The 14,221-nt window shown below is 43.7% G+C and overlaps 1 protein-coding gene across 3 annotated transcripts in view; it reads right to left on the bottom strand.

The window, feature by feature from the left end:
- Window positions 1-14,221, bottom strand: part of STAT3 (signal transducer and activator of transcription 3) — a 133,812-nt gene that overhangs the window by 62,530 nt on the left and 57,061 nt on the right. For all 3 annotated transcript variants that reach the window (XM_088442455.1, XM_088442453.1, XM_088442456.1), the window contains 2 exons: window positions 13,383-13,526; window positions 11,648-11,792 (listed from right to left, as the gene is read on the bottom strand). In XM_088442455.1, the coding sequence (XP_088298581.1) occupies window positions 11,648-11,792; window positions 13,383-13,510 (273 nt within the window). In that variant the 5' untranslated portion in view covers window positions 13,511-13,526. The remainder of the gene's footprint in view (window positions 1-11,647; window positions 11,793-13,382; window positions 13,527-14,221) is intronic.

Genomic DNA, 14,221 nt, shown 5'->3' with positions numbered 1-14,221 from the left:
AAAACGAACGGAACCGAGTAGAACCGAGCCTGCACATCCCTAATTTTAATACATATTTATATTGATATTAGTACTCTAAACAATTGAATCTAATTGTGTCATAGTGGAATAATGTTACATTTATTTTATTGCATCATAATGAAGTGATGTTGATTCTATTTTTATATAATGTGTGGTGTGAGCAATTGTGTGCTGTGTGTAATACAAATATATATTAAAGTAAAAGAAAAAATAGAACTATCATACTATAATTGTGTTGGTGTACGGCTTCAACCTTTTAAACAAAAGCATAGTCAGGCTTTGCAGACACCTTGCTATTCTGGATGTGCAGCGTCTGCCACACTGTCCTGACTAGACCAGACCCCATGCAGTCTTGCAGAGCCTGACGATGGAGGGACTAGGGGAACAGGTGTACCGCTGCCTGCGCTGCTACATAATCAGCAGGGCACAGGCAGGTAACTGTACGGGGACAGTCCCGGAAACGCTGTAACTTTACTGTACTGACCACACCCGATGCAATAAAGTTTTTGTTTAGTTTTTGTTTAATCGGTGCAGCACACTTGACGTCACTCTGTGCTGCACCCGTTGAAAGGCAGACAGAGCAAGCAGCAGAGGAGCCATGACGAGCAGCTGGAAAAGGTAAGTGTGGGGGCTGGGAGCTGGGGAGACACTGGGTTGGAAAGACAGCAGAGGTCTGTGAGGAGGTCACCAGGGGCGGTACTGTAGCCATATTGGAGGGGAACAAGGGGACAATTTATTGGAGGGGGCCCCCACACCTTAGTTGCCCCTTAATCCGGCTCTGCTGGGGGTGTCGTTAAGAGACCAGATGATCCTTTCCAGAAGCATGAAATCATTCACTGAAGGATTAGCAAAATAAAAAAAAGTTAAACGCAAGGATGGTTCCTTTCACCTACACCCAGGGGATGCGTAGCAAGCTGCAAAAGCTCAGAAAGATATTTTGCCCAGGCTGTGTCTGCCAGATCAGTGGGTAATTCCGGAGGTAGGCTATGTGCTACATACAGTTGGTCGTCAACCTTGCAGACTGCACGCATAAGACGTCCCTATCGAACTTTGCATTGAACAAAGAAGAGATACAGACAAATATGAACTACATACTCTGGAAAGTCACATTTCGCAAAAAAGACAAATACAGAGACAAGAAAAAAAAAAAAAAAAAGTATACGAGAATCACACTGGCACAGTATGAAATTATACCCCAGCTCTAGGCATACTTTCCTGCAGCTGGGGACATCTAGAAATGGAAGGGAGCAGGAGCGGCTGGCAAAGTATCTGTTTGGTCTCCGCTTCAGTTCACATATTGAAGCCAGTCAGGGAGGACATGCTAAACACTTTCCTACAGGGCAGAGGATGTGATCAGTGACCTCTCTGGTAGTGACGGACCCATTCAGGACAGCCTATACTTGCGGTACACCGTTGTTAAGCTGCCCCCTCCTAACCGTGCCTCACAACGAAGCCCAGAGCCTGCACTCCATGTCAGTTCTAGCACCACAGATGCGGACAGCTTACGGCAGTAGGAGAAAGGAAGTACTTAACCATCTATGTTGCCAGTGCGTGGTCTGGTGCTGCGGCTAGTGTGTGGTGGCAAAACAGAGCCCACGTTTGCTACTTAAACCAGCAATTAAGTGGTAAACCCACATTGGGAGCAAAATATGACAGAGGACAACAACTCCATAACACAACTGCAGCATCAAGAGATCTTAAATAAAGCAGCGTCAAAGAAAAACTGTGTGCTGTGGGCACTTGAGGGTAAAAATATAGGAGAGAGGGGAACAGGAAAAATACAGGATTTTGGTACTTACCGATAAATCCCTTTCTCCGATTCCACAGGGGACACTGGAGTTCAAGACAGTGGGGTATAGACGGTGGTAGAGTAGAGCCTGGCTCTTTAAATAATTTAGAAGTGTGACTGGCTCCTCCCCCTCTATGCCCCATCAGCCCCAGTTTAAGAACTGAGCCCGAGAGAAGACGGAGGACAACAGGAAAACGAGGAGAAGAAGACCACAGAACGGAACAAGACCGACTGAAAGAGAACAGAGGAAACCACTACAGGGAACACATGCAGTCACACACCCATATAAGGACCAACCAACCGGCAGGAACGCAGCGCTGGGCGGGCGTCCAGTGTCCCCTGTGGAATCGGGAGAAAGGGATTTATCGGTAAGTACCAAAATCCTGTTTTCTCCTTCATCCACTAGGGGACACTGGAGTTCAAGACAGTGGGGACGTCCCAAAGCCAACCTCCCGGGTGGGAAGCGCGGAGAACTTGCCGACCCTTCGGCCAAACCGAAACAGGGACCGCCAAAAACCAGAGGTTCAACTGAAAGGCAAGAGCTGAGGATCAAGTGTCGTAGAGCCAGTAGACAATCAGAACTCCTTGCTGAACAGTAACAGAAATTCAACAATTTACAGCATAAATCGAATGGAATAAGTGGCTAGCGAGAAAACACCCTCAGGTGAGAAACATCAAAACGCTGTAAACTCAGCTAAAAACAGACCAAGCCGGACTGTTGGGAGCAGAAAACCCCAGCCCGAAGCCATAGGAGAAGGGCAGTGACCCAAGAACAAAACTCAAGAAGACCATACCAGATTCAGAAACAGGAAGCTGCCACAGTTGCAGACAGTAGAATCCCAGCACCCTGAACATAACTCATAGATATAAGCATAACAATACCATTTTACAGATACAGAACTGATCCTGTCCACAGACTCCTAACAAAGAGTAAACAGGGATGCAAAAGTCAAGACCGAAGTAGCCCTAAACCAGTCTGGAGGTCCAACTACTACAAGGTTGTTAACTAGCGGAAGGGTTAGACCATAGAAATCTCACTGGGCAAGAGGCAGAGGCGGCTTCGAGAGGATTGAGACCACAATCCCTTTCAGTGGGTCAGACAGCAGAACAAGCCGTTCTTCAAACATGGGGATAAAACAGCGACTGAAACCCTGCAACTGAAAAGAAACCACAGCAACAAACCCCACACAGACAACTTCCAACATGATGGAAGTGCGTAGTCAGTACCAACTGCCGGCCCGAACATAGTATGAAGACAACCCGGATACCCTGGTAGTTAAAGAGCACAGATGCAACCGCCATCCAGGGAGAGCTACCAATATAGGGAAGCATCCCATACAGCAAGGCTAGAGCACTAGGACACCCATGAAGGCACCCGTCAGGTACCTGTCAATGTGATGAAATAGCAACAGATACTGAACCGGAAAAACCCACCAGGCCCCCTGCGTGGGACACGGTGACTGTCACACATTAATGTAAAGATGCGCTTCAGTCCAGAACCCCAACAGATTCTAGTAGAATAGTGTCACTAATCTCAATGTTGGAACTATGCACCCCACACTAGGAAGCTCTAAAGTGTAGAGCCAACTGATTAAAAGAGCGGATGGCTGCTAGTTCAGCAGCTATGGTGCGGAAGGGAGAATAACGGCTATGTAATGTCAGGATGCATGAAATAAGAGACTCTTCCAAGGCATTAGTGGGGTAAGCCCGCTTACCTGTGAGTGACCAGAATGTCACCGACCTTTTCCAACTCACAGCAACCAGCCCAGTCAGGTATAGACAGTAGCTTCGGTGGTCTAAGACCAATGCTCTACAGCACGGACGTCAATCTGGAGATGTGCAGTAGAAAATACTGTAGAAACTAGCAAAACGTTAGTGGAGACAAGAAGGTCATTCAACAGGACTCTTACCTGAGCTTGTTCCATTAGGGATGTGTATCCATATAGAGATTATACATATACCCCAAAAACGGTCTGCTAGTGTAAATATCCTTACATTAACACTTATAATGGTGAAGTGCGTACTATGGCCACCAATCTAATACAATCCAGGCCTGACCCTGTCTATATTGGCGAGTAGCCCTATTCCTTCAAGTAATTTGACTAATTAAGCCCAGAGGATGGAATAGAACCTGGATTCTCTATGTACTGATAGGAATTGTACCTAGAGTCCGTTTAGAGACTCATTTTATTGAGATATGCGACAAGACAATAACATGGAGTACCAGAATCGATACTGAGAAGGGTACCTGTACATAGAATGCATTAGTTATCCCAAATAAAGAAGGGATATATCTGTAGTGATAACCCCAGTTAGGGTTAAAAAACAGGATTTCCCAATCATTAGGAAATATTCAAGGAATGGGAATATAGCAGTATTTATACACACGTACCCACAGACATAACATAGTTGCATGAGAAGGCAATCTCTTTGAAAGGAAGAGTTAATGCCAACATTGTAAGTTTACTTGTCAGACTCCTGCACCAGGATATCAGCATGCTATACATACATGTATGTATGTATGTATGTATGTATGTATGTATGTATGTATGTATGTATACACACACACATACATACATATATATATATATATATATCTATATCTCCTGCATTCTTAGAGTCATATCAGTTTGCTACCAAGTGGGCCACTGGAGTGTAGTTGTAAATCATAAGTCCCCCGAAAAGGAGAACCATAGATATAGACTGACGGGAACAGAACTATAGCCCCAGGAGGGTGTATGTACATATCTGCATATACATGCACGGACATACAAAAAGGCCCCAAGACATGTATAGGTTCCATGCTGGAAGCAATGCCATAGGGATTTGTAACTATCACTATGTAAGCTACAGAACATGACTCTAGTCTATAGAGCCAGCATACCTATATATATATATATATATCTTTTAGCCAGGGGACTCTCATTCGTACCTACTTACCATCATGGTGGATTTAATCAATCAGTTGATCTATATAGGTTTGGGAGAAACTTAAGGTTAAAAGAATATTTTGATGAAGCAACACCTATAACGAAGCAGACGATGTTTAAAAAGAAATCTCATTTTGATCCCCAGTTGAAAAATGCTAGTCTCAAGACTTATTTGAGGCTAGTACAAAATCAGCTTGTTAAACATCAACCATCTAAGTTATACAGTAATTTACCATCAAAGAAATTATCGGCATTAAAACGACTAAGAGAAAACCCCAATATCGTTATTAGATCTGCCGATAAGGGGGGTGCAATTGTGGTTCAGGACTGGGTAGATTACGATACAGAGATTTGTCGACAGTTGTCGGATCAAGCAGTATACCTTAAATTAGATATTAATCAGATGGTTAACATAAAACGCCAAATAGACACTTTTCTGGGAGAAGCCTTGACACATAGATGGCTTAATGAAGATGAGTGGCATTTTCTCACAGTAGACCATCCAAGATGTCCTATAATTTATACACTCCCAAAAATCCACAAATCAACCATATGTCCACCCGGAAGACCCATAGTATCTGCCATAGGCTCCGTTCTACAACCGCTTGCCATTTTTGTTGACCATATATTACAACCTCTGGTTCTCAGTAGCGCTAGTTACATTCGTGATACTGGTGACTTTTTGCAGAAGATCAGGAAATTGGTCAATATAAGCAGTGATATTGTTCTGGCAACAATGGATGTCACTTCACTATATACAGTTATTCCACATGGAGATGGTTTGGAGGTCCCAGAGAAGGCTCTAAAGAAGGGTTCAGGCAATGTTTTGCCTACTGAGTGTATCCTGGAGCTGGCATCATTTGTGTTGAAACTAAATCATTTTAAATACAAGGATGCGTATTATATGCAACTGACGGGAACAGCGATGGGCTCTAGTTTGGCGCCCTCTTATGCTAATCTCTATATGACAACTACGAGGAACAACACATTTACCCTCAATTTGGTTCTCAAATAGTATTTTATTGCCGCTTCATCGACGATGTTTTTCTTTTATGGCGTGGAACAATTGCATCCTTTGAAGCAATGGTCTCTGCCCTAAATGCATTAAACACCCCAATTCGTTTCACATTTCAAGTCGATTCTACAACAGTGAACTTTCTGGATGTGTCCATTAGTGTTCAAGAAGGCCGTTTGGCTACCACTCTATATAGAAAACCAACTGATAGGAATCTGATGTTACTTCCGACAAGTCATCATCCCCCTGCACTTAAAGAAAACTTGCCGATTTCGCAGTTTTTACGAGTCATGAGGATAAACTCTAACGCGAATGAAAGAGAAATACAGTTGAAGGAAATGTCTATGAAATTTAAAGACAGAGGATATACACAAGGCACTTTGTCCAGATGTCTCACGAAAGCATACGATCTTTTTTTAAAAGATGAATCCATTGTGCAATCGAAGGGATCCAATAGGATGATTTTCACCAGTAAATTTGATCAATATTCATCTACAATCAATAAATCCCTAAAGAAATATTGGCCAATCCTTCAATCTGATCCTCTTCTACCATTTAAAAATCCGGATCCACCAATGATGGCGTACCAAAAAGGGCCCAACTTGAAAGCACTCCTAATGAAACCTACGCTTTTTCCTAAAGATGGAGTCACCACTTTGAACCTGGTTTTTTTGTCATTAAATCCATACTCCTGTGGTAACTGCATTTCGTGTAGTGCTATGGTCACGGGTCCTACCTTCCCTCATCCGCACACGGGACGTAAAATAAAGATCCGATATCGACTACATTGTAATCTGGATCATCTCATATATATTCTGATTTGCCCCTGTGGGTTATATTATGTTGGACTAACGTCAAGGAGATCACATGATCGTATGGCTAATCATCGGGCATCAATAAGGGCAGCATTCCAGACAAAAGCCACGGACAAACCGGTTGCCAGACATTTTTTGGAGAAATCACACCCTCTGGCCAGTTTGAAATGTAAACTCATAGATTGGATTCCACCACCTCAATTGGGTGGAGACAGACTGACGTTTTTAAAGAAAAAAGAATGTTATTGGATATTTACCTTGGACACGGTAGCACCCCGTGGCCTTAATGAACACAATCCACTTGGTGTGTTTATTTAGATTTATAATCTGGACTTCTGGTCTGTCCTGTTTATTTTATCATGCTATGAGCACTGGTTTACTCCTTATCTTCATGCACCTTGGGATTCTATTTCATCTATTTGTTTGTTCTTTCTGTGGTATTTGAACTTTTGCTCAATTATATACTATCCAAATATAATTTTTTTTTGGTGTTGTTTATTTCACGTTCAGTTGTTTTGATACGCACGGTAATAATGGGGAGCACTAGTCTTTTTATCTATTCTGTTTTTTTCACTTGGATTTATATTATTTTTTTTGCGTTTGTATATTCCTTTTCTTTTAATAATTATTATTTCATTTTATTTTATGGTTATTTTTCTTGTTTCATTTATTCTATATTTGATTTGATATTTTATTGTACTTTATTATATTCTTTTATTATTTTTTATTCATATAGGTGAAATAGTTTTGCATTTTTGCATTATGGGTTATATTTTACCACAATTCTGTTCAGTAAGAACAATATTGGGTAGACTATAGGTTTCCTGGTTCACTTTCTATCTGGTCCTGTTCTATTATGAATGGTATCTACTAATCATTTGAGCTGTTCTAGCAGTATGGGCAAAATATGCCCTTTATATTATCTTTTAAGATGGTTGCCATATTACCTTAAATTTTATTTTAGGATTGTTTGGATATTATGGGCTTAAGGTGATCTTTCTATTAATTGAGTATCCATCCTCATAGACAGCTGCCTTCATTTTCCTATGTCTGGTAGGTTGCATCTGGAGTATGGGCAAGGTTGCCCTTACCATGCGGTGAATTGGGCCTCAAAGATGGCCGCCACATGCATCCAGTCATTTGACATAACAAGTCCGCGCCTGAGTGATTCATGCGTCGCGGGTTGATGACGGCGCTCGTTTGAGCGCGTGTTTTGGAAGTATGTAGGGGGGTATGAAGGACAGCTGGACACTGGTCTCTTGGCGTCCGTTATGATCGGACAGTGTCATCTGCGCTGACAGCTTGTAGGATTGGAACAGCGTTCATTGAGGTAACTGTTAATCTGTTTGTCCATCGATTACTTATATGCTGGTTATATATATCTATCGCTTCTTATCCTTACCATAAAAGCAGGGGTAGGATCTGCTCTTATCCGTTTTATGTATGATACCTAGCACATTTTAAAAGAAAGATGCTGCAATTGGAGGCTGGACTCTCCTAATGTAGTTGGTGCAATAACTCCGCTTTACACTACTCTCCCTAAGGATTTATGTGTCAGTGTATATCTGTATCAGTATGGATAGATTATATATATATATATATATATATATATATATATATATATATATATATATATATATATATATATATATATATATATATATATATACACACACACACACATATACACACACATACATACACACACACATATATATACACACACACACATATATATGTGTGTGTATATATATGTGTGTGTGTGTATGTATGTATGTGTGTGTATGTGTGTGTATATATATATATATATCTATCTATATATATCTATATCCACCTATGCATACGCATACCTACATACACGATTAGCAGGTGATGATATTGTAAAATGAGAACATGAGCAATAGTTAGAGCCTTGGAAGGAACTGAGGGCCTGATTCAGAGCCGCTCGTAAGCGGCCGCTCGTTCGCTCCGAGTGATGTTCGCACAACTGCGCATGCGTATGGGTCGTAATGCGCATGCGCCAACCAGTCAGTGCGATTGGAAATCGAGCGCTCGCCAAATAGCGAGTGCCTGCTAATTTGAGTGACAGGATAAGGCGTTTGTGGGTGGTAACAGGGGAAGGTGCTTGAAAACGGGGAGTGGAGTTCCGAACGCAGGCGTGCCAAACGGTCAAAACGGGCGTTTTAAGGGTGTGCATAATTAACAAAGCAGCGTCATCGACCACGTCACTTGGTTGTCTCTTAGCCTGAACTGCTCGCATGATTGCGGTAGGAAAATCCTACCACAAGCACTGCGAGCAGTTCAGATGCCGTTCGATGTACTCGATTAATCAAATAAATAGCGGAGATGACATAGGATGCGAGCGGCCAGGGGGCGTCTTTACAAAATAGCGAGCGCATGTTTCGTTCGCTCGCTCAGACAGAGGCGTCAACAGACCGCAAAGAGCGAGCGCTCAATTTAAATAGCCGGCCCCTTTTTCTGAACGAGCGAGTGCAAATAATGTCTGGCTCTGAATCAGGCCCTGAGACCCAGAACAAACTTCACTCCAGACATATGTTCTAAAGCAGGGCTTAGTATAAATACAAATATACACATACATGTGGCTTACCTCCATGCTGGGAGACTGCTCCTGTGCCACGTGTGGCCGTCAGTCTGCTACGGCATAAGGGGCAAGATATTTTAGCAGCGTGCCGTCCCAGCATGGAGGTAAGCTGTGAGCTGTGCTTTTCTGCAGTGAAAAGGCTGTATAAGTGGAGCACACTGCACAATACTCCACATGTAACATTTCACAAAATTTACTACTCTAAACTGACAGAGCCCTCCCAACATATTAAAAGGGAGACTTGTCCCCTGGGAAAATCCACAGCGCAAGACCCTCACCCTTAATCTAAGTAGGCGATAAGGCCAGCAGCCGCTATTAACACAGTGCTAGAGAAGTGGCCGTCCCAGCCTCTAATACTGGGCCACAGGGATGGTCAGCCCGATATGGGACTCCCGTTCCTGAGTAGGGATGATCCGGGAGGACCGACCCAAGGCCCCGTCCCTTCAGCCAACACTGGTATTAAAACCAGCTCAAACTGGGAACATTTGGATTAAGGCTTGGTTCTTTATTGTTCGTAGACTACCTGATTAGCAGAGAGTTGAAAAAAGGTATTATATATCATAGATAGAGATAATTATATATATATATCTATATCTATCTATCTATATATATATATACATATATACACACACACACACACACACACACATATACATACACACACCCTATATTGGACTATAAATATAGTTTACACTGCGCTGGGTATAAGGAAATACTGCGCTTAATGTCCACGCTAGTCAGGAAGAGTAAAACAAGCTGCCCCTCAACAGAACCGCAGAAAGCAGAGTTATAGTGCACCCGTTCAGCACGAGGGTGGGGGAGGAGCAGCAATAAGCTAGGGTGCTAGACATCACCATCAGTGCAGCAGATGTTAGGGCACTGAAGCAGGTAGTAAATACTGCCCTTAAGAGAGTAGCGGGGCTCTCTTGCAGGTGGCTGGTCCGCGCTGCATACATCACTGAGTGTCGGTGACGGGAACAGAGGGGGGGAGCGATCACGAGTGAAAACTCGGCTCCACCCACAACCAGAGTACATCTCCCTCTAGGCAGTAGGAGAGCATCTGATGCTGTGGAGGGCGCCGAAGCATTTAAACACAAAAGTTTCACGAGGTAACTGGTGCTGGTTATGAAAGCACCCCTCAGCCACGCTGTTAAACGGCTAATATATAAGCAAGCCGTCTTAGTGCTACTGGCGCTGTACATATGGAGACAACGCCAGTGCTTCCAGTAAGTGACAGCACAGCATCCTACAGTGCTCGGGGCTGCGGAACACACATCTCCCTATCTCCCGAGCGGGGGTGAGCCAGCGCTTGCTGCGCGACCCCTCTTAATAAAAGAGGGAGCAGAGACTACCATATTGGAACTGCCTGCCGGCTATGCTGAGGCAGGATGTTCCACTCTTTATAAATGGCGGCTGCCTTGAATACGCTTAGCGGCTATATGTACTGGGTGCGCATTACAACAGTGAGTGGCTCAGGGATGCTGCTGCAGTGCAGAGCACAGAGGGAGAGCCTGTACCAATGGCGCCGCAGTGCAGGACGCGCCATTATTAGCTCCGGTGTACTAACCGGGAATTAGGTCCCCAGGCCCATCATCAAAAAAGATGGGGGGAGGTTATCAGCAAGCAGCCTGCCTGTCCTCAATGCTTGTAAATAAAAACAATTAAAATAAAAAAATATGACAAAGGCTGGAGACAGCCTGATGTGCGACCAGCTCTCTCGGGCACGTTCTAAAAACTGGGGCTGATGGGGCATAGAGGGGGAGGAGCCAGTCAGACTTCTAAATTATTTAAAGTGCCAGGCTCTACTCTACCACCGTCTATACCCCACTGTCTTGAACTCCAGTGTCCTCTAGTGGATGAAGGAGAAATATATATATTCAATAAGTTTGTTTAAGTGCCAAAGTACCGGATGATGCCCTGTATACCATTCTATGTTCCCCTTGATATATCAAGTCTGACCTATGCCACACCAGCCATTTCAGAACTGCAATTTAATATCATCTGCCAGCTAATGAGGCATATCACATCCAAGTGTTCTCTAAGGCAATGCAGCTAATTTGAAACCACAATTTCAGCAAAATGCATAAATTACTTAAGAAATATTCCTGTCTGTTTGAATGTTGCTGGAAGATGAAAAGCCATTATTCTTGTAGGTGGGCATTTTATTGCAGACTAAGTCTGAGAAATGCCGGCAGAACACTTCGGGACCACTGATAATTTGATATTTGTCTCTTGTACCCCCATAGAGGTGTGATGGAAACTTGGCAATGTTGGGATTACATATTATACCCAGATGTGAAGGCGGCACAGTGTGGGGAATGGAATACTGCCTGAAAATAAACCCAGTCTGTAAATGATGTTCTCCATATGTACTGGCCTCATGCTCTGAATACACACTTGCTAAACACTGGCACACAAGACTGCCATCACACGTTACTTATTTGTTGGCAAGGAAAGGTGATCAGCTTTCATTACCTGCAGAAACTGCTTTATCCGCCTCAGGTTGTGCTGATAGAGGACATTGGATTCCTGCAGGAATCTACTGTATTGCTGGTCTATCTCCCCGAGAAGGTTGTGGAAGACCAATGTTGCATGAGACTCCTTACTGGCTGCAAACCCCCTGGAAAGAAAATTGGTATTAATCAATTGAAAAGCACATACTTCTCTCTTTATTAGTGGTCAAACATTACCAGATCGGTGTAGATCATCATACTCCAGTCAGACCTATAATGACGTGTAGAAATTTGTGCTGCAGTGAACTCATGTAAACTATTTTCCCTCTCCATTATAAACACACTGTAGATGTCTGGAAATACTTGTGCAGCATCAAACTCTGACAAGCCAGTCTAGGATTCAAGGTATAGACCAGGGGTCTTACTTCATTGTACTGCGGCTCCTAACAGACAGCAGACCCCATGGTGGCCACTGCAACTGTGTACGCTGGCCTCTGAAACTATCAAAGGCTAGAGAAGCTTCCGATCGCTTCAGAGGCCAGTGTACCCAGTGATGCAGGGCGTGGGTGATGTCATGAAGTCACTTGCGATGTGTGGAGACTGCGAGCCTGCTGGATCTAGTTAGATCCAGTCAGAGGCAGCAGCAGCAAGTGTGGCCAGGTAAGTACTGGGCTGGGGTCACTGCGTAAGGGGCACAACTACAGGGGGTACTGCATAAGGAGCACTACTGCCTGAGAGCCATTGGAGAGGGGGGGGGGTGATGCCTGCTTTCATGATTATGGGGGCAGAGTGGGGCTGTTAAGATAACTCCGAGGGGGTGGGGGAGGGGGACCTGGCTTTTTTCATTATATTTTATGTATGTGTGGCTCGTTTCCGTGTGTTTTATGTGGATCGGGCTTGTATCAGTGTAACGTGACTTTTTCAATGTTTTCTGTATTGCTCTGGCTTTTTCTTTCGTTTATCATCAAATTACTAAAAACCGGGGGTGTGACAAGGTCATGCTCCTGCAAATTTCATACCAAAGAAGTGCTCAGAAAAATGGGGTATGGCCTTGTGACAGCTAGGCCATACCCCATTTTTACATGCACGCATCCTATTGGCTTTAACTTGACTACAGGTATTTTAGGGCTCTTTGCCTCTGACTGGTTGGCCACCCCTGGCATAGACTCAACACGAACCCAGACTGCACCTGAAAAATTGACAGAGCGGGATGCAGTCATAATCCAGATGTTTGGGATTCCAGCGTTCAGAATGCTGATGCCGGAATCCAGAAGGTAAGTACTGGGGTTAGGGAGATGGTTAAGGTTAGGCACAGGGTTGAGGGTTAGATTTAGGCTGCGGGGGAGGTTAGTTTTAGGCTGCCGGAATGGAGGGCTAGGTTTAGGCACTAGTAGGGGTGTTAAGTTTAGGCTGCGGGAAGGGAGGGTTAGGCTTACTTACCTGGAGGAATCGGGATTGTAACCTGGTCGGTATGCCGGCATATTGATTCTGACTGCCGGGATCCCGAACGCCAGTACCCATCCCGGCAAAGCAACTAAGTAAGACAAAGTCTAATACAAGTCATCAGACCCTACCCATATACTACAGGCAACCAAAACTTTTTCATGAACCTCTGTCAATGTTGCTGACTGTAGTTGCCCAGGTCCAAACGTTAATGCTTGGAAAAGCAACTATTACAAATACAGATTGTGAGGCATCTGATCAACTATAGATGAATAATAATTAAAATAATAATAAATAATAAGCTGCCACTTTACCAGTCTTGGCTCTCAATCCAGGGTGCAAGGAACTGGCGCAGCTCCATGGGAAAGCTGTCACTGTACAGCTGGTGCAGTTGTTCCAGGTATCTGGTGTCCAGCTGCTGCAACTGATTCCATTGTGTCATCTTGTGGCATGGAGGTCTGAAAGAAGAGACTGGTGATTAAATCTTGACAAGGAATGTTCCTAATTAATATCTATTTATTTAACTAGAAACTAAGCTATTCTATTATTTAGATAATATGCCTCTCACGTTCTGCCTACAGTTAGCTGTGGTGTAATTACTTATGGAGCAGCCCACGTGGCTGCTAAAGGGCACGTCGATAAAGGACAATTCACTAAAGAGTGCAGCCTCATTTGGGCATTCAGTTGAAAATGAAAAGCCGAAACCAATCGTTACTGCAAGTGTGCATGATCGTGTATTGCTCTCCACCCCAAAAAGGTTTTGTTTTTTAACAAGATGTTTTTTTTTTTTTTTTTGGGGGGGGGTAATTTAGTAGACTGTGGCAGAAATGGGATATCCTCTTTAAGGAGAGCCCATACAACTAAAGTTATATTGCTCCAGATCAATGTTAGTACATTCACAAGGATAAATAATGAACAGCCTGCTAACAACAGGGTAAGTACTTTAACATGTCCAGACAAACCACAAACCCTTTCTGTACACAAGCCATGGGCAATAGACACATACATATTGATGTCGGTGACCTGAGCGTTTCATCCCTGGGGTGCACATGCTAAGGAGAAGAAGTAGTGTGTGCAATAACCAGGGACACGCACACCTCTATCGGCCACTTATGCCGGGCTTACACTATACTATTATCGGGCGATACACCCA

This window comes from Taudactylus pleione, unplaced genomic scaffold, assembly GCF_031769625.1.
Source record: "Taudactylus pleione unplaced genomic scaffold, aTauple2 ptg000018l, whole genome shotgun sequence".
Lineage (NCBI taxonomy): Eukaryota > Metazoa > Chordata > Amphibia > Anura > Myobatrachidae > Taudactylus > Taudactylus pleione.
This window is presented reverse-complemented; position numbering and strand designations above follow the sequence as displayed.